Source organism: Aptenodytes forsteri, unplaced genomic scaffold (assembly GCF_000699145.1).
Source record: "Aptenodytes forsteri isolate BGI_AS27 unplaced genomic scaffold, ASM69914v1 Scaffold298, whole genome shotgun sequence".
In the NCBI taxonomy this organism is placed as follows: domain Eukaryota; kingdom Metazoa; phylum Chordata; class Aves; order Sphenisciformes; family Spheniscidae; genus Aptenodytes; species Aptenodytes forsteri.
In genome coordinates, this window is record NW_008793956.1 from 1,103,011 (window position 1) to 1,125,163 (window position 22,153).

Genomic DNA, 22,153 nt, shown 5'->3' on the forward strand with positions numbered 1-22,153 from the left:
TGGCAAGCTCCTCCGCCAGCTCCCTCAGCACTCTCGGGTGGATCCCATCCGGCCCCATAGACTTGCAAGTGTCAGTTAGCTAAGAACCTATACCACTGATGGTCATCTTAGCAGAAAACAGTGTCGATCTCCAACCAGCTGCCATCTTTCAGGCTGGAAATTTTAAAACTCTATTGAGATAACTGAGTATTTAACACTTCTCAGAGGGATTGCTCTAGACCGACTGCTGTTTCAGGAAGCTGACTGTTTTTAGCTACAAACTTTGCAGCTACAGAGGATAGAAATAGGCTGCTTTTTCCAAAAAGACAAACTAAGCATCTGCATAATTCTGTGGATACATTTTGCAAGTGAAATGATGGAACAAAGGCAAAAAAATTGTGAATAAATCATGACATAAAAATTAAAAAAGGTAAAACAGCAACAGCAGATAGCTAGCTTTACTTTTGCCCCTCTGAATTATATCAGGAGTTCCTCTAAGCAAAGGTATCACACAGACTGAAAAAAAATAGGGTGTTTAAGAGAGACATTCCCTCTACGTTTTTATAAGCATTAAACTTCATAAGGTTTTTTTTCCAGAACATCCTTTGATGCTATTGGTTAGAATCAAGTGGTAGTTCAACGTTTTTTTTTAAAGCTGACCTGATGCCCAAAGACAGAAGTTCTTGTGACATGCTCCTTCACTGTTTTGTCCCCTGCACAGTCAATAGAGCTGCATCACAACAGGCACTGCACAGCAATCTTAATTCAAGGAAATTGCTCTGGCTGAACAGTTATCCAAAGAATTCCCGCCCACCCAAATCCAGTTCCCTGACGACTGGCTGCCCCACAACAACCATGACAAGGTATGCTGGTTTTGGCTGGGATATTTTCTTCATAGAAGCTAGTATGAGGCCACACAATCTGTCCCAGCCCAATAGAGTGCCCCAAAAATGCAGAAACATGTGGAATGGAAGCAGAAAGGGGCCAAATATTTTCTGGCAGCAGTGTCAGATCAAATATACATCAAACAACCACCTCACATGCTTTATTGTAGATTACTTAGTTTCTCTAAACATCAGAAAGGGTTCTTGAGAAATGCAAAGCAAAACAATTATGCTGGAAGAAGCAGCCATCCAGCAAAACAGACTGGACATGAACAGCAAAATTAATCTATGGCTATAAGGAGTAGTTCAAAACTAAATAGCAAGTTATTACAAATAGTCACAAATCTAGGCAAAAAGAAGCACTCAGATTACTTCTAGTCTTTCACAGCACTCTTCAGAAATTCTGTATTAAATAACAAAAAGCTCTTCATTGTAAAAGAGATCTTCTCACAGAGTAGACCAGACACTTCAGAAATACCCACTCCCCTACAGAATCTCACACTTTACTCCTCCTTATAGAGAGACTTACGTTGTATTTTGATTCTTTAACCTGTTTTTGGGACGTCCTATTGGGTTAGCATACCGTCGTTTTATCTGTGCTGCCTTCTTGTGTAGAAGTTTTCTTCCTTTCTTCCGTGGCCGACATATTTGACATATCCACATACCTATAAGACACAAGTCCCCATCACTGAATGCAGGGGACATCTATATAGGACAAAAAGGAGAATTACAGGCCCCAGGCCTTCTGACAGAAAGGGTAGGAACAGTACCAAAGGCCTCAATTATCACATATACATGTAAGAAAAATTATGTATATGTTCCAGCAATCTAAACTCAAGTCCAGTTAATTTCCCCCTCCCCCCCCAGACAAACTTCCCACAACCATGCAGGAAGTCTCTTTAATTCGTAGCACATTATCAGAAAACCATAAAGAAGTAACACATTTATTTATCCCATATTCTGCTTAGGACTACACTACTTCCAACTATCTTCTATAGGAAAATTTTCTTCTAACTGTCAAGGAAGAATCTTCATAGATAACCTGCTTTCTGATGGAAAACAGAAGTTTGGTTGTCCTCCAGGATTCTCTACTGTCCAAATGGATATGACTTCAAAAACTTAAGAAGCCCATCTCTTTCTTTTGTACAAGACTATTCATTCAAATGGAAGCTGATCATTTTAACCTGCAAGGATCACTTCTATTCCCTCAAACCTCAAAGATTTTTTTCAAAACCCTCACAGACAGTAATGTACAGGAAGCAGGAGATAGTGGAAAATCCGGATGTGAAGCTCTGACCCTTCTCTAGTTTCTAATACCTGAAAAGCAATGCTGTAAAGAACAAGTTAAATGTAGCTAAAAGAGGATCAAATATGTGGAAGCACTTTCTACCCAGTGCTCTCTTCCAACACCATCTTAAGTTACCCTTTTCATCACAAAGTCCTCACCTTTTGGCATCCTGGTAAGAGGGGGGTCACAGCACTCCATGTGAAAGCCACGGTCACATGAGTCACAAAATAGCATGTTATCCTGTTGAAGACAGATAAAGTTAATCTCTCTTTAGATGTGCATCAGCATCAAGCCCTCCATTAATTTGTCACCATTTCAGAGAACACACACAGAGTTTTCAACTACAGACATATCATAGTATTTCACAGGTCTCAGAAAGACTACCAGACTCAAACAAAAGCTGCAAATATTTGACTCTAGAATGATTTTATTTTGTAGTTTAACAACATCCACAAGACTGATATCCTCTTCGTTCAGTCCATATTCCACTATACTCACAGCATTTTTGCCCTGATCTCGACAGGAACTGCATGTTTTGCATTCAATACACTGCCATCGCAAGGCTTTCACTCGAACTGTCAACTCTGGAGAGAACTTCAAACAGGACGGATGACCTACAGAGAAAGGAGAAAATTATACCAGTAAAGCCATTCCTCTGCTATTAATGCTCACAGATAGCTCACAGAGAGATTACTTTATCAATTACGTATTCCCATGCAGAATTTTGGTTATCCAGATACTCCTATTTTTAGGTGCTTCTATTCTTATCTACTTATAATACAAAAACAATACCCTAGATAGCAAGTGGCAGGCCCACATACAAAAGAACACCAAGATAATTTTTCATAACTGAATTGAGAAACATGATAACACTGGTCATCATTACCACATTTTTAAAGAAACCTCCAGGAGCCAAATGAACTATTTGTGTTCGGTTAACTTAACTGTCTCCCTTCTGAGAGCATGAGATTCAGCTAAACTAACTATATCATATGCCATAGATACATACTCCTCATATGTATGGGTCAGGAGTAGTCACTGTACTAGACTTCTCTGTTTCCAGTGGCAAGGTTATTATTAGATGCATACTCCTCATATGTATGGGTCAGTAGCAGTCACTATACCAAGCTCTTCTGTCTCAAGTGGATGAGTTATTACTAGCAGCACTGTAAATTATCACCTACCACTGTTGCCACAGTCAGCACAAGAGATGAGCTCTTCAGGTTTCTTCTCCCGATTTTGCTCTTTTGTACCAAGGCAGAAACTGCAGATTGGAATTGGTTCAGCAACCGGCTGTGAGGAAAACAGACAATAAAAGCACTCAGTATATCAAGGTAGCGAATCATAATACACAAAATCACACAGACATTTATATCACATGTAAACAGTATGTAATATACACTGTGTCTCACAGATTTTAGTTGGTTCTCACCACACAATACTGCATTAACTATAACCTGAATAAAAGTTAGAACTCCAAAGACAAAAGACAATCCCAAGTACAAAGGAAAAGAGAACGGCATTCCAGGGCTAGGGGAAACTTGGAAAAACAAGCTGGGAAAGAGAGCTATAAATTAATATATAACTGAATGCAAAGTTAGAGAGAGTTGGTGCCTTAATTTGTCAACAAATGAACGAGCTATGAGGTGATGCAGTGGTGGAAAAAAGGCACAGATGACCCCAGAACACAGCAGTCTTAGAAATTCCCACCAGGTATCCAGAAAGCGGTAGTGCAATCATTAAAAGCATTTGCAATACATTACCTGGAATACAACATCCTATAGAACAAGTACAACAACTGTACAACTATTAACATGGTTATAAAAAATGAAAATAAAAGAAAATTCTCTTATAAGAAATTATGTGAATATGCTGCTTAACACTCAAAAGCAGCAGAGGAAAAGGTTTGCTCTCTCTGAATAAGTTCAGGGAGGTTAAACATTATGTAGGGAAAAAGATGTATTTAAGATGAGGCACAACACTAGCAAAATAAAAAATAGATATTAACTAGCCAACAATACATTTGCCCTGGAATAAGCAAGAGGTTTTTAAACCAAAGGACTGCCATTCTACAACAGCCACCTCAAAGAAGTAAAAAGTGCAATAACTGATTGTTTTAAAGTGGCACTTGATCAACTAGTGAGAGCGAAAGGATAGCCTTATCTCCAGTAACATTAAGTGCTGGATTTCATAATCTAGCAAATTCTTTCTAATCCAATTCTGCATTTTCCAAGACAAGTCTGTGATTTATAGTTTTCAGAGCAAAGATGTAAGCAAAATTTAATTTAAAAATATAATAAAAATATGCTAAAATCACATTTAAAACACTGAAAACACAAAAAATGTTAGATTATGGTCAATTTTGAGACACTTTCTTTGTATAGCTGTTATCACATTGCAGTTAATGATTTTAGACATACCTTTTTCAAAGTATATTATGCAGCTACATATGCACATACTGTTAATTATTGTATGGAAGTATATGCCAGAAGAACTTCAAGGAATCTTTACTCTGGCTAAGCCAAAGCAAAAGCTATATCCAGCATAGTTTCTTGCACAAATCAGGTTGGTTTATATTACAGTAATATAGAAACTGGAAGTTTCAAGCTCTCTCTTTACTTCGGTGTACAGATCCAGTATACTTACAGACTGAGGTGTGTTCCTTAAAACATCCACTAGATGGAAACAATCAGAACACCTTAGAAAATTTGCTATTTCAAAATTAAGCCACACAGTGTGGAATGACTACTTGGGAATGAAAGCCTAACATTCCTCATCCTGAACACAAGTATTTATCAGCCTTTGGGTAAATCCCAGATGATGTTGAAGTGTAAACTAATATGAAATCACCTGCCCATCAAACTATTTCAGTCTGAAACACATTCATAGGTTTAGTTAATTGAAGGATTCCAGCTTCTGCTCCTTTTGAGAAAGGGAGAAAACAAGACAACTGTAGATAGTTATGCCAAGCACACAAATCATTAATATCTAAGTGGGAGGGGAAAACTAGCATCCTCACTTCCACAGGAAGTATCTTTCCAGCCATAGTCACCACAGTAATGCTGGCTAAAATCAGCTATGTAGGGAGCCCCCATCCTCTTTTAACACAGAGAGGGGACTGACTGTGCACAAATTGTTCTCTTTTTGTTCACGACTGGACTCTAGGTGCCAGACAGCTAGCTGCTTCCAGTCAGTATGAGGTTTACTAGAGGGAAAAACTGTGTATTAAGGGTCTGTCAGTGCTTTAATTTCTTTGGAGTCAAGATTTCAGGAACTACTTTTACCCTCTACCTTCTGAGAAACATTCACTTGTCTTCTTACCTTCAATCTCTTCTTCCTGAGGAATACTTAATAATAACTTGTTCCAAGAGGTAGTAACTAACCTTCATCTTTCCCATAAGAATAATAACTGGTTCTTTTTTTTGCTATTGTATCCACATTTCAATACTACACGAAGTAGATAAACACCATTATTCCCATTTTCAGGTAAGAAAATGCTCAGAGAAAATTCCTTAAGTAACATCAACAAGCAGATCAGCATGAGAACTAAAGAACGCAATGATCCCTGTCTAGGCATCTGCTGGTCCTCTCTGAAAGAAATACAATGATCTTGATCCGCCACAAAGTTGCATTAAGAAGGTTTAGAATCCTTTAGAATCCAATCTGGAATGTTCATGAGAACTAGAACGCAATGATCCCTGTCTAGGCATCTGCTGGTCCTCTCTGAAAGAAATACAATGATCTCGTGCCGCCACAAAGTTGCATTAAGAAGGTTTAGAATCCTTTAGAATCCAATCTGGAATGTTCAATCATCCTTTATATTTGGTCATATATATATATATATTAAAAAAAAAAAAAATTACAAAAACTCTTCACCTGCTTTTAAATAAAGCAAATTGTAATTTCCACAATATTACAAGTGCGGTTTTGCCAGAAATGGACTCAGTGAACATGATTTCACATCCCAGAATCATTCGCTTCCCTCTCATTTCAGTCTGAGGTTATGATAAAGTTTCATAGACAATCTCAACTACATTGTAACCGTCTTTCAGACAGAAGGTAAAAAGGAACATTTATTCTTTCTAATAATTAAAATTTAATGTGACTGGACATTCAACAGCATCAATTTCCCTGCATGTATGGCTAAATCTTACTTTCTGACACAAACAGTTTACTGATTTTTAACTCATAGTTAAGAGCCAATGTGACATTAAAGTTGCATTATCGAATGCTGAGGTTTACATCTGGTATTAAAAAAAAGCAATGAAGCAGAAGAAGGGTTAAGAATGACAACCAAGCTATGACAAAAAGATTTGTATTACTCTACACACTTCTGTTAGCTTTGAAGTTACCAATTGAAAGCAGAAATAATTAAGTGAATGAAGACTGCCAAAAAATACAAAAAGAAACCATGATCCAAAACCCCAGCACTTCCTTGCTCTGAATATAGAATAACCTCAGTGATACTGTAATAGACCAGAACACGCACAAAATGTTGTTTTTCTACATACAAAAGGGACAACTTACTTTCAGAACTGAAATCTGCACCAAATTTCAATCTAAATTGCTTACATATCTCAAGAAAACATTTATGGCTTTAGTTCAAAGGGCTGTAAAATGATGAGTTAATTCAGAGACTTGACATAAGCCTAAAATGCCTACTCTGCAAATCTGGACATACAGAATCAAACTGCTACAGATAAGTACTCAGAAATGCTGTCAACATATAGTTACAATTAAACAACCGGAAGAATTTCATTTTCCACTATATATGTAATCACAGTAGCACTTGGAGAGACTACTTATTCATGGAGAAGGGCTGTACCCCAACGTCACAATACAAAGAAACCAAGCAAATCATATTTGCCATCACAGAGTAAGAACTGATGTTTTTGCCATCCCTTACACATTACATCAAGAATGCATTTGGTCTAACATCTACAAGTGTAGCAAAATGGACTTAATTATGTGGTCACACCTTATTAACTGTATTACTGAATTGCAATATAACCACAGATAAGACATTCAAACTTTTGGCACCACTTAAAGAACACAAACACCATTTGGTAATTATATTTCTCTCTCTCTCTCTTTTTTTTTTTTTTTTTTTTTCAACATCACAGCAGACACCACCATGGAACGAGATAAATCATATGAAAGAAGACAAGAAGATTGCAAAATTTTTGCCAGCAGTATTAGGTGTACATGAAAGATACAATAAGAATTAACAAATTATTATTGGGCAGCAAGTAAGAAAAATAAAGAGAACAGAACAACCTACAAGGAGGGGAAGGAAGAAACGAATGGCAAAAGGCTCCTTGCAGGGAGCAGATGATAAAATTGTAAATAACGCAAAAAAGGAATAAATATTTCCTATCTATTTTTGCTTTATATGTTTAAATATTACAGACAAATACAAGACGAATATAAAATAGAAATTAGATTATCAAGACTATTACTAGGATTGTATGTCTAGCTCCAATATTCATGTAACAGCAGGATATGGAAATAATTTTCAAAGGACAGACAATAAAAATTATTTAAGAATAGATGACCTACAGAAATTAATATACTCAGGAATAACTGAGAAATTAATTGGACACTAAATGTAAGTATTTATACATGGAAGAAATATAAACATATTAACATAGAGCAACCTTTCTGACAAAGCAATAACAGGTGAACCAATTCCTGACAGTTAGATAGGCACAGTCTTAAAATAAACTATTATTTTCTATATGCAAGTCAAGTAATAAACATAAAACAAAAGAAACTCATAGCCAGCAGATGTATAGATAATAAGAAGTTCTTTTAAAGGTATTATGGGTAAAGAATCCTAAGCACAGCTTTTCTTACAAAACATCACAGAATTATTACTGAAAACATAAAGGCAAAATTATTCCACAAATATTTGTTCTATGTTTTGGGGAAAAGCTACTGAGGTAATCCTACCACATGATGCCACTGAGATGCCCTCCTTGGCAACCCTAAGTAGTTCCCATTCAAAAATCCCCCAAAGTTACAGTTCATATGCCAACAGCTGATGCTACTAACACTTCAAGCCTTTATGATGCTTACTAAAGATCTCTTTCTGTACATATTCCTAAGAAACAACAATTAACAGCTTAGGTGCATTAAATACATCCTTTCTGCCAATACCTTCCCTACCTCGTGGGAAACCTTGTGGCATCGAACACTGCAGTCCTATACACTTATTAATCAAAGAACAATAGGACAGTAAAAGGATTAAAAAATTGACTGTTTAAATGTATTATAAAGAAATATTGTGCATTTAAACCTATTGTATACTTCAAGCAATATTTACTACACTACATCAAAATTCACCTGTTGGCCCAAATTTTCATTTAAATTAAGTTACGTTAGCCTCTACCATGAGTACTGTTTGATATAGTTTTAGATGACTTACACATGCCCACACATTTGAGTCTCTTACCACATAACATGCAACTCATTCATACAAGACTGGACATTTCACAAGTGACAGCAGACATTTCTAGATACCAGTGATACTGTTATCCACTGAAGGTATCAATCCCTTTGACATCAATTGCATATTCACATCTTGCTGGTCCCAATGCTGTGGTTAGTTTTTGTAGAAGTCATTTTAAAATAATATCAACTTGCTAAACTGTATGCAGAGTGCATTGGAATAGCTTTTGCAGAGCAGAATAAGACTGATGACAATTTCACTCCTTTTGGCACAGAAAAGCCAGCAGCAATGAACAGTGATATCACTGAAAAAAAAAGACTACCATAACAGATTTATAAAAGTATCTTTTATAAACATATCTTATTCGATCAATGGATTGCTGTCAGAATAAAAACTTCCTGAGCTGCAGTCCTATTTTTTTTTTTTTTTTTTTTAACATTTTTTTCTACTCTCCAAGCCTTTTAGCTGAAGGTTTTACCACTACATCCTAAAGAACATGTCAACTTCCTGCTTCTTTAATTTGCTCCCTCACCTTCCATGAGAAAGGCTAGTACAGGAAGAGACACAGCAGAGAAAAAAAAATCCAGAACTTTCAGCAGAAGTCCTTGTTTTTGTTTTAAGTAAGAAGTGCTCTACAAAGTTAGTATTTTATAATATACAGTCAGTAACATGGCAATCTCAGAGACGCTCCCTGACAAAAGTCTGTCAGAGCATGAATTATATAACCTACTAACCAAGGAATTATATTTTCCTTTGGAGCAAGAGCTTACCCCAGGCAGCAGTACCCCAAAGCGTACTCAGTCTTTTCCCTGGCCAGCAAAGACACCTCCGCCTTATCAACAATGATGACAACAATAATCTCCACTTGTCTTTGCTTTGATTTACTTGGCTGTAAAAAGGAAACAACATTTCCCTTTCTCAAATTCTGATATTAGAGTTCAATTTCAACATGGCAGTTACATTGAAACTGAACAACTCCAATGATCTCATTGTCATTTCAGCTACTTTCATTCAGCTGTGTGTATGCACTACTGCTGGATGTTAACTGGTATGAGTAAGGGAAGATTTTTTTCTTTTATCTCTTTGACTTAAAGGGAAAACTTGAAGCAATTGTGCAATGCAGGGCAGCTGATCCTTTTACTGAAATGTTTTAGAATTTTATTATAATGTAACAACAACATGGCACTAAAGAGCAGTGAGCATGAAAAAACAGGTACAACTAAGTAAGCTTGTGTCTGATGTATTTCAGACTGCCACCCTGCTTCACTAAGGATGAGCCTCAAAATTACTTTCCTAGTCCACGCACTTTCACTTGCATGCTTTTCTTTTGCTCATGTCTACACTGCATTTGTATTTGCAAATCTCTTAATATCATTAGACTGCACTTAACTATACTTCTATTCACCTTGTACATGCTTCTATCCAACTTCAGCTCCAAAATCCTCATGTAGCTGCAGCAAAGTATATGACATTAGCCAGAAGAAACCTAATTTGTAAGATAAGATGACTTACAAATAAAGTTCATTCAAGTAATCAAGTAACCAAACTTTAATGATACTCCCATGACTGCCACATAATGTTGCATCAAGGAGTCTTCTATGACTGCTTCACTAGTTGTAGTGTAATACTTTGTTCTTGCATTAAAAAAAGCAGCATTACTACAGCCCCTGCAGACTTGTATACAAGTTATGGGGAATTTATTGTATTAGCAGTTCACATCTGAATTGTTTCAGATTCAATGATAGCTTCATATGATTACATACACTTTCCAGCTATGTGACTGAGGTAATTACAAAATGCTTAATGACCATAAAAGCTGCATATTCCTCGTGAAGCATTAGAAGACATGAACAATTATATTTGTTACGGTTCTCCCTATCTCTTATTTTTCTATAGAGATTATTGGCTAGCAAAGCTTAGCAGTGAATTTCATTAGCTGTCTTGCAATTTATTTTTTTCTTGAATATAAATACTTTTCTGCAAACAGGAGGAGCAGAAAGTATATATCATTTCACTGAAAAAAAATTTCCCCAAACACAGCTGGCCTCATCTAACAGTGGCTATCCTATATCATTTGTGAAAGCAACCTTGTGAAAGCAAAGCTGGAACATTCATGCAACTTTTCAGGGAAGAAGTAAACTATTTCACGTATCCTCTGCAGGAAGTTCATGAGCAATTTATTTAATCAAAGAGAATTTTACAGATCCTCTGTACAGTCAAAGATAGTCTTTCTTATCTCTTCTAGCCAGTATTTGTGCACACCCTGTTCATCCCCATAGTCCTTCAAATTTGGATGTCTACATGTAAACACTGTCTAGCTTTGGAAGAACCAGATCAAAGATTATCCTTCACAGCTTCAATGTTTCCTGTATTTACCACCTCTGACAAATTGCAAACAAACACTTAACCACATTTACAAAACAAATCAGCTACAGTTTGGGGGAATAAAGAATAAGATTCTACTAGAATTCAAAACGTTTTAGAATAATTTATTAAATTGGAGTAACTTTGAATGTTCAGATCAGGCTACTCCTCCAAAGCTTCTGTGTGAGACTCTGTTATGCTAAGTATGGAGAGATTTCACTGCTGCTGTGTTTGTTCCGCAAAGAACATCCTGGCAAGTGAAAAACGCAAGCACACAATGAAAGATTCGTGAAAACAAGATTGGAAGCAGCCAGCTCAGTTTCATACTGCAAATTTTTGGCAGACATTCAACTCCTTCTGCTGTTTTTCTCACAAACACATCTATCTGTGTGATGTCACCAGATTCAGCAAGGGAGGGAGCCAGAACAAATTGGACTGACAGTGTCTTACAGCCTGCCAGCCTCTCAGCACATGTTGTTACTATACAAAGGATGTCTAGAAACCAAACGTGCTCTACGGATTCACAGACTGTACCCCCTCCTAAAGGCAATTACAAAGAAGTGCCTATGGAAAAAGTGTGTGGGGGGAATTTTTAAACCTCAGTTTTGGCCAATCCATCTGCTTTGCAGTCTTCTTAATTTAGGAGAAGTGAGGTAGGAAACTCCTCAAAACTCAGTGTCAACTCTGCAGCCCACACTGTCACAGCGGTCACTGTCAGTAACCTGAATGCACTTTGCTTCCTGCAGACATTTTAACACCATCAGAGGCTCACTAGATACCAGGACCGTCTTTGCCCCCATCATCACACATCTGCTTGTAGTAGTCATTGTGGTTGGAATCGAGTAGGTGTAAAATTAAAGCTAGTGTAAAAGAAACACATACACTCACACCAACTTTCCCCCCCCCCTTTGCTCTTTAAGACATCCTGAATATGAGCCCTCCAGAGAGAGAATCTACCACAACTAGTATTTACAGAACCATCCCCACTACAGTACATTTGTTTCTTAGCTAGAAGTTATCACCCAGGAGCACTGAGAGATGGCTTTTGAGAATTCATGCTAGGTAATGTTCTTTTGCGTGTCTGTTTTTAAACAATTGACAAACCATTACTCCGCACTTCAAATAGCCCATGCTGTTGCAAAGGTCTGCCTCAAATGTTGAAGCTACTGGAAAGAGTAGATGAACCAGAAAAGCCAGAGGGGAAGTACAACCTACACCACGTGAAGAAAGTGATTTAAAACATGAGGAAACATGTTTCAGTGAGCAGGGCATCACAAAGCCTGGATCCCATGCCTTTTGGATCAGTGGCTGGGGAAGAAAATCACTTCAGTTCCATGCCTCAATAAAATCAGAACTAATGAATTTTATATTACCAAAGTAATTTTACAAATAATGAGGGTTTTGTTGTATATAGGGAAACCAGCATAATTTGGGAAATACTATTCAGTAATATCAACTTGTGGCAGCAATGGGTTCAGTTTTTCAAACCTGGTGAACAACTCACCCTTCTTCTTCTATCTGAGTTACCAAATCACAATTCTTAACGTTCTCTCCAGACAGTATGGTGAAGAAAAAATACAAAGCAACTGAGAGTAAAAACAGAAATTCCTTAAAATACTCTTTGTGCTCAAGAAAACAATGCTAAATATATTTTAATAGACACATGAAAAACTATTACAATAACACATGTATGTATGTTTGCCTCTGTCAATGGATATTTTGTCTCCAATTCACTTAGTTGAGTCTCACTTGAAAGAAAGAAGCATATTTATATGGCAGAATGATGGCCTACAACATGAGGCTACATTAAAACAAGTGTAAGGGAGAAGAGATAAAAAAGTATACAGAAGAAATGACAAGCATGAAATACAGACCTCTTCCTAAGAGAAACATAAAAGGGTCATTTAAAAAGAAAAATCAAAGGACATTCAAAATAAGTGCTGCTGTTTGAGGAAGGACTGTTACAATGGAGAGAACATCTGAAATGCTGCTACAAGAGTAAAGTGAAGTGCTCTTCACTTTAATAGCTTAGATATTAGCGCAGTATATACAGGCTGAATTCTATGCAGTGGTTATGACATCTGGAAACCTATGAAAAAAAGCAATGCGGATACTACTTGGGGCTGACATGCAAACTGAAGAAATTGCCTTACTATTAGACATGCACATGATGAGAACTTTACAGAATGTCAACTGGAAATGTTTAGACAGTCAATCGTTAAATAACCTTCCCAGAGCTAGCAAGTCCTCTAATCAGAGGATTAAAACAATTCAAGATTTGTACGTCACAATCAGAATCACATGCCAAGACTTCCTGCCTGCAAACTGGGGCGGGGGCAGGAGGGAAGGGAGGCTCAAATTTCTTTTTTTGCAGTATAAAGAAACTCCCTTCATTTGACACTGATTCAGGAACCTGGCAGTTCAGGTTATTAAAGTTTTCTTTACCCAAAGCTATATCCTGTAAGTTCTCTCCTATACTTTGTCCCAGCTTCCTAATTTTCAAGAAAATAAAGGATGCTTGTCTTAGGAGCAACAGATGATTATATCACTCAATTTTAGATGAAATAATATTTCTAAGAAGTCATAGACTTCCACAGCTGCAAAAGCAAAACACACCCCTCAAATCAACAGCAAACTAAAATCTTAACTCCTTTCATTGGAAACAGTTTGCATTCCATGTTACTTTGGTTTTCACAAAAAATCAGGAACTTCAGTGTTGACTTTGATTTCTAAAAATACCAAATTACTTGGGCGAAGAGACTTTTGTAAACACCGAAGTAATTTCTGTGCATATAGGTAATTATTCCATCTTTAAATACTGTACACTGCTTTACTTCAACGTTACCTGCATCCCTAAAAGAAGGGAAAATACTTCAGTTAGAAAACAAACATGAATGAACAAAAATATTTAACACAATGCAGGGGCCCACATAAACATGATAACAAGGCACAAAAGGAACTGTGAATGAGAATTTAGTGCATGTTAAAAATACTTATCTGATACAAGGCTGCTATTTGTAGTTTACTCAGAATACCCACACAAGTGCAACTATGGGACCAAATCCTACTCATTTTTTGAAGCTCTACCACCTTGAACATGAAATTGGAGGGAAAAAAGAAAAACAGTCCATATAATTCTTCACTATCAAAATCCACTGCTCAATATAACACTCTTGACAGTAAGATTTAACAAAGTCCCACATTCTTGACCCACAGTCCTCATTCAGTGCTATTCCCCTTCCCTGCACCCCATGCAGTCTGCACAAGCATAGATGATTCCCACATGAGCAGCCTTATACAGCAAGCGTGGCAAAAACCCAAACAGGCACATATAAAACCTTTTCCAAACAGGTCTGCTGCTGAGAGACTGCCCATACAAAGGTACCCTGAATTTACAAAGCCAGGTGAAGTCTGTGCTGAAGTAAGGCAGGCAGTCACTGTATTTTCAGATGTATATTTAAAAAAAAAAAAAAAATTGGTAGCAGCACAAAGCAAGTGCATCATCTACTTTTTCCTGAGATCACTCTAGAGATTTTGCATGCATCTTAATGATTAGTGGCTTCTGAAGCTTAGTCATTGTAACATTGAGCAGCAGAATTACTTACTTTCCTTCCACACACACCTTCAAGGAATTCACTATGAGTCCAGACAAGTTCAGAGATCCAGCACTCCAATCAAAACACCTCATTACTAAATATCCAGGATTGAGTCTCAAAGACTGAGGAGAAACTTAATGCCTGGGAGAGGCTGTATATTGTTGAAGAATTTTAAACGAAGTCAAACCTACACACACACATCTAAAATCTGTATCTGTCACCAATTTTTCAGGACTTTTAAGATTAGATGGGACACTTCAACAGAAATGGGGAGAAATGCATAGAAATGGTGATTTCCTTTATAATTCAGAACACCTTTAGTTTTGACATAATTTCCATTTTACACATGGATAAATGGAGACAGAATGGTGACTCAACTTGCTGATAAAGATTTAAAAGCAAAGATTCCAGAAAAAGGAAGAGCTGCATTATCATATTTTTAATAACACTTGATACACAGCTAAATAGCTGCACAAGATCCATAATTTGTTCTATCCAATTTTCAGAAATACAGTGAACTGATAGAGGTATTGATAATTAGAAGTTTTAGTAATTCATAGGTCTTCATAGAAACATGCTTGGAAGATTTGGTATTTTCAACCCAGAATTCATTGTTCATGCATGGGTCCACAGACTGGTTAACTGGCCTTCAAATGTAACTCAAAACAAGCAAATATATTATCAATGGGATTGTTTGCTACGCAAGGGTCATTCTTTTTGGACACCCTTTTCCCTCTTTTCAATCTCACTACAAGTCCAGATTTACCACAACAGCAGTAACAATGGAAAGACTGCCAGATTCTTGGACAATGAAACAAGCAACGAGCTACAATTTCTCATCCAATACCTGAAGCAGTATTAGTAGCTGTTCCAAGGAAAGGTGTTCACACAGTCAGAAAAAATTGGTGAGGACAGAAAAATTAAGTCAGATTTACACAACAAATAAAGACAAAACCTAAATAGGTAGAACAAAGACTAGCATGACTTATCACAACTTATTAGGATAAATTTAGTTTGAAACCCTTTAATGAGGCAAGTAGGAATAAAACATATCTACCCACCTACTCCACAGAGGACAGAAGTCAAAGGACTCAGCAGCCTGTCACACATAGGATTTGTTTACCAGGTTTTCTGTTGATTGTATATTTGTACTTATTTTAAGAACATAGAACCTATCTTTCAACTAAAATGACATTACTTCATTTCATATTTATACCTTTTTAACTGTTTTTCCTGCCACCACTATGACTTAAGATAAAATTGCTGGGAAACTAGGGGAAGGGCAGGGACAGAATTATCCGCCCTCATTCTCTCTGCTGTTTCTTCCCTTGCTACATAACAAAGCTAACACTGGAATCAAGCTGTTGTTTATTTAGCAACGTTCTCCATCAGCCACCCTCCTCCCTGTCTGGCTACACTTTAAAGCTCTGTAGTAAATAAGGTTCCTTTATTAACCAAACTTCAGAGATGTGTCATTCCATATCTGTCAACAATCTCCAAGACAGAAAGGACTAACAACAGGGATCCAACCAACATATTGGACTAGTCTCCCCCTTTTTAACCAGCTATCCTATACTTAGCTTCTGCTGAAACTGTTGCAGAGAATGCCGTTAAAAACACTTCCTCCACAGTAGTTCCCCATTGACGTAGGTACTCATCACAACATCTGATGTCTTCCCACAGTCATAAACTTTGCCTTTAAGTTACCATTACTCCAAATACTGCCAGAGCCCCTCTTGGTATCATTGCACACCATTTCACCCTAAATGCACCACCTCATAGCATCCATTCATAGCTGTCCACGACAGTAACGTTTCTGACATGCTTACATTTGCTCTATTACTAAGAGCTACTTTACCTGTTCACTAATCGAGTGAATCAAGTTCAAAGTAATTTTTTAGCACTGAGTTTCCAGAGTTACAGAGAGTACAGATGGAGGCCATCTGTTATCAACCACGATTTTTTTTAGACAGAACTACAGCCTTCTCTTCCACAGAACCAGCTGGAAGAGAGTGAATCCTAATCCTCCTCCAGCTGGGAGCCAAAGCTTGAAGAGCACCCTTGGAGAGCAAGGGTGAGCTCTCAAAATGTAATTACAATGCTCTGGTTGCAGATCATTTATGTACTCCACCCAAAACAAACCAATCCACAAATAACTTCCTTACCCGTAATGTCTTAAAGTCCTTTGCTTTAAGACATGGAATTAACAGTTATTAACCTAAAACAGGCACAATATAGCAATAGCTATTGTATGCTTAAAGGCCTTCTAAACAACTATGATGCCCTCAAAGCATATGAGCTTTCTAAATAGATAGAAAAAGTTTGGCTTCATGTGATAAACACGAGTGCACACTGGGATCTAGAACTATTATTTGCAAGAGGGAAGGCCTAAAGGATGCTGCATGTATAATAACCCACAGTTAAAGTGATTGATAAGTACCAACAGATATAAATAGCAACACAAAACCAGGAAACAGACATGCCATAGGGAACACATGTGAGACAGCAGCACAGGGAATATGCTTTAAATATTCCTCCTGTTTTTCAGCCACAGGAGTTTCCCTCGTGGTTTTTTTTTTTCCCAGGAAGCACTTTCAGAATTTTGTTTTTTTACTCTCAGCTGTACTGCAGGACAATATTAAGATATTTACTTAAAGGTTGCTACAGCCATATCCAGTTTTAACTGACATAAAAGACAGTTTCAAGGAGAGTGCAAATGGAGATCAATTAATACCATCTGTATTTTCCTTTTAATTGTGGAAGAAACAGTCATACTATTGTCCTGAGATCAAATTTCAAATGCTCTGGAAACATCCAACATGTACACCAATAATTTCAACCTCTCCTTCAGTTAGCTGATGTGTTAACATACTATTTTTTTTTTTTTAATAATAACAATTTTACAGAAATTCTTACAGGCTTTTAACATGTGTTCTGTAACAAGTGTCAACAAAACAAAAGCAGAGCAAGCTGTCTTTATCTAGACCTTCCAGCCTTAAGACCTGCATCTTCCTATAGCTTAGTTCCTCACAACAATGTACCAGGAAAGAGCTCTTTGCTCTTAAACAGTACTAAATATTACTGTGTTGTAGTAGTGCAGTAATTCTTGCATTGTAGTAATACCATATTAACTATTAAACAGTACTTGTTAATTGTAGTCATACTGCAAAAAAATCATGCATAGACCACATAAATGGTAAATGTAATTCCTATTCTTAAATACGTTATTACTATTTTTGTTGACAGTGAATGGATAAACAGAACATGCAGGATAGTGAAACAATACACCTTAGCATTCTGGGGACAACAGCTTTAGCATTTATCAAAAACTGCTGCATTAATAAGGTAACACAGTTTGCCTGGACTTTTATACAAGTACTACATTCTGATCTCCCACATCTTCATTGGTTTTTGACTAAAGCTAGTATTCAAGCTGTAGCTGGATTCCTCCTTCTAGCTTGACCATCATACTACACAATTTTAAAGTCATGCTAAGTGATTCCAAAGGAAGATATACCCTGCAGTAAGTACTGCCATAATACACTGTCACAATTTTTTGTGATCTCAAAACCATGAATGCATTTGTTTTGTAATAACTAAAAGACATGATTAAAATTTTCAGCATGTAGCTAATATACCATGACCTTTATTTGTTACATAGATAGTATATACTACCTTGTGCTCTCCATCTCTTATTTCACACTAAATGCCAACTTTCTAAAACAAAATGCTTTTCAGTTACACTTTTGTACAGCGCCAACACAGTATGACTTGAACTACTAGATACCATAGCCCTACAAATAAAGGCTACTGTACCAGTAAGAGCTGTTCAGGAAGACAACCCAGGGCTTTCCAGACCAACATAGGTTCAGTGAGCTCTTCTGTTTCAACAAAACGAAAAAAAGACTCTTAAAATATTGCAATCTGCAGTCCTTTCCCCCATCATTCTAAAGATGCAGCACACAACTGCATAGGAAGTTTCTCACAATTAAATACATAATATGCATTTGATAGCCATACTTAAGCAGCAGACACTCGTTACTTTTTGGGCTTCAAATGCACAAATAAAGTATTTCAAACTAAGTGCCTATAAGAAAGGGAGAAATCAGTCTTTCTTGTCTGGCAAATGCAACCCACCTTTTGTGCCAAAACGTAAGCAAAAAAATAAAGGTATTAGTGGTACAGATAAAACAAAGGTATAGCAGGTTGCATGGCCAACTTAATAGCATGCAACCAAGGCCTCTGATGATGTGCCAGCTCACAATAGAGATGATTAAAGAGGCTACCGCCCTGTGCTGCCTTCTCTGTCCCTTCATCGAAGATTCTCTCCCTCCAGCAGCAGCAGCTGAATTTCACAACACAGAACATTAGCTTAAACCAACAATTTCATTTAATAGTAATAAACTGGGCTACAAACTACAGCAGTTGAGGAGCAAAACACCAGTTTATCTTTGCAATGGCTGTGGTAACCTCTGGCAGAGATGCAAGGTGTCAGTATGAGTAAGATAACTTCCTAAATCATCTCTACAGCACCTGTTCCAATCATGAACACACACAAAAAAAAAAAACAAACCACCACCCACACAAAACTAAAAACCCAATCAAGGGGTGGTGAAATATCCCAGAAAATTTCATCAAGATACTAAGTTTTTTCTGCATACTCGTGTCAAGCCTTTCCATTCCCAAAGACATCTCAATAGCCAGTATATGTTAAAAAACAGTATTTGTTTATTGTTTAGCTTTTATAAAGATGCCAAAAAAATTCTGCCCTCAGCTGTCTAAAGATATATGGCACTCATTTAAAGATAAATTATGGTTGTTTCCAAAGCAGCACCAAAGAATTTTCTCTCTCACCTCAGAAAAAGCATTTTTTAAAATAATAATTAGTAGGAAGTTTCAAGAAATAAAACTGTTCCTCTGAACAAATACTAGCATACAACCATTTTTCATCAAAATACTTTAAAAAGTAAAAATCCTGTTTCAGTCTGCAAGTATACTAATTACACATGAAACAGAAGTGACAGTTATACTTTAGAGAAATCTTTCATGCATATTTAATCAGGGCTTTACTGTAGAAATTGCACTGTAACAGTGGGATTACTTATTTTAGAATCTAGCTTGCACAGTATTGCTCATTCCCTACAAATGTCACTGATGGATGGTGGACTCAGTGCCGAACGTTCTTTGCTCCACGCTTATCACCTTTTTGGCTGACCTAATGTAGGAGACCAACATCTACACTTCCTCACTTCCAGCTATGTTGAAGGGATAGTGCTTGCCTGATACTTACCCAAGAGGCAGCAACTCAACCGTCTCCTCTTTCATTACAATTTCAGGACGAACTCCCTTTACTTTTAGGTATTGCAACAATTTGCCACCCCCCCACTCTTCTTTCTTTCCACAACAGGGGTGGGTATTGTGAATCTTACCAGTCTTTCATGTATCATAGAAACAACACCAATGTCAAGTCCAGCATTTAGTCCAAAACATCACAAGGATTGCAAAAATAGCTCTTAACTGCAATTCCCATTTTAGCTTCTAAACTACAGGAAACTGAAAAGAAAGAAAAGACCACTTCCCTAAAGCCTACACCTGAGTGAAGGCACACAGAGCACTTAAAACTGAAATTAAAGACAGCTCTTTTTGTCAGCCGTTGTCACTAACAGATAAGCAAATTTCAGCACTGAGCTCTACCCATCAGCAGGTTTTTTTTCCTGTTTGCTTGTTTTCATCCAAGTAGTGTTTTTAGGCCAGGGATTTCAAAACCATAATGTCAGCAGCATGTCGTTACTACCTGGTAAACCATGATAACTTGCCAGTTTTTGTTCCCTTGAACGCTAGAATGTGGTATTCACAGAACACTGAAATAAAAAAAATAAGATCTGAAAAAAAGCAAATAATATTTACTAAACAAAGCTTCTGTAGTGCTGCTTTATGTTTATTTTGTTTAAAAAATGTAAGCCTCAACTTTCATAGACCTCCTGCAAGGTACTCAGTTTCATAACACACAGCAAAATATCCAGAATTGAATGTTCACTTCTAGGCATCTAAACAAAAGTGACACTGCTATCAAACAGACAGGTAAGCACTTGCAGCAGAGTGGAAGCTTTGAACAAATGAAAGGAAGAAATATTACATCTTTAAGATTCATAAATTTGGATCATATGATATATAGAGACTTCTTAAATGGAAGGTAAAGACCAAACAGTGCAAGGATAAAAGATTAACAACAGCAAACAAGAGACAAGTCATTACGATTTCTCAGGTTTGGGAGGTCAAGCTTTTGCTCATGTTGCTGCCAAGGCTCTTCTAAGAATCAAGGGAAACACTGTCACAATACTCCCAAAGAATCTGTACTGAATAATGCCATTAAAGAAAAAAAGGAAAAAAAAACAAAACAAAAAACACCCCCCAAAAATCCCTCACCACTCTCAAGCACCCAATAAGTCAAGAAAATTACTACAGCATAGTAAGCCTTTTGCACCTGCATAACTGGTTGAGATTTAACACAAAACAGAGTGAAGGAAGATTATCACATAGTGTCTGCATTAAAAAAAAAAGCCAAACAAAAAAACCAAAAAACAAACTGTCTTAAAAATCCTGTGGAATAGGAACTGTTCTTTTGGCTTCCACTGACTTGCCAGCCAATTAATGCTGGCAGAATCTACACAGATGTTTTAATATAATATTTTCAAAATTACTTCAAGAAACTAGTATGAAACTCAACATGGGTTACACAGCACAGAGATGGTACATGAAGAGCAGAAATCTAGGATGTTAGTTTAAAACACACACACAAAAAAATCTCAGAATGATTTATTGAAGAAATCCCTTGCAAAATTTGTACTATATTACTGTGCATTCTAACATTACTAACAACCCTTTTAGTGGTCAAGCTGCTCAGACCTGAGCAGGTGGAAAGGAATTAGGGAGCATATCTAACAGCCCAAAATGCAGATACATATACATGTACAAATACATATACATGTTTATATTTAAGCACACATGCACACACAAGAACCTGACACACACATTCTTCCAGGGGACAAAAAACAAACCCCAGACCAAATTCAGTATTTACAGTAGCCCATATTATCATTCACCACTCTGATATATCCCATTTTAAGAAAACCCCAGGGACACTTCATCTGAAAAAATATCAAGCTGGTCCTGAGTTTTGGCATATTACAAGATGACTGAATAGGCTGCGAAACATACTGTGTTAATAATAATATGCACAGCTAATATTTTCCACTGTTACTACCACCCTCAATCCAGCTGCCTCATGTGCCAGGCTTGTTTATATCCAGTTTTCATACAATTTTACAGCTATACTGATTTCATTACTGATATAGTTGGAGAAGTACATAGGAAACATTTGTAGACAGAACACTTGAAAAAAGGATAGAGGAAGCAGCTGAAATTTTCAGCATAGTAATACTTACTTCCTACGTTCCACCAGCCCACAACACAACGCTCTGACTAGTTAAGTACTGCGTCCGCAGTAGAGCTCCCACAGTTGAATTAGAACTTCAGAGAAACTTTACTAGTGATAAAGCAGCTGTGCAGATTTTTTTTTTTTTTTTTTTTT

General features: G+C 37.0%; 1 protein-coding gene across 2 annotated transcripts in view; it reads right to left on the reverse strand.

Moving 5' to 3' along the window:
- KAT6A (lysine acetyltransferase 6A) overlaps positions 1 to 22,153 on the reverse strand; it is a 49,594-nt gene that overhangs the window by 24,837 nt on the left and 2,604 nt on the right. For both annotated transcript variants that reach the window (XM_009278408.2, XM_019472691.1), the window contains 4 exons: positions 3,336 to 3,444; positions 2,650 to 2,765; positions 2,310 to 2,391; positions 1,393 to 1,528 (listed from right to left, as the gene is read on the reverse strand). In XM_009278408.2, the coding sequence (XP_009276683.1) occupies positions 1,393 to 1,528; positions 2,310 to 2,391; positions 2,650 to 2,765; positions 3,336 to 3,444 (443 nt within the window). The remainder of the gene's footprint in view (positions 1 to 1,392; positions 1,529 to 2,309; positions 2,392 to 2,649; positions 2,766 to 3,335; positions 3,445 to 22,153) is intronic.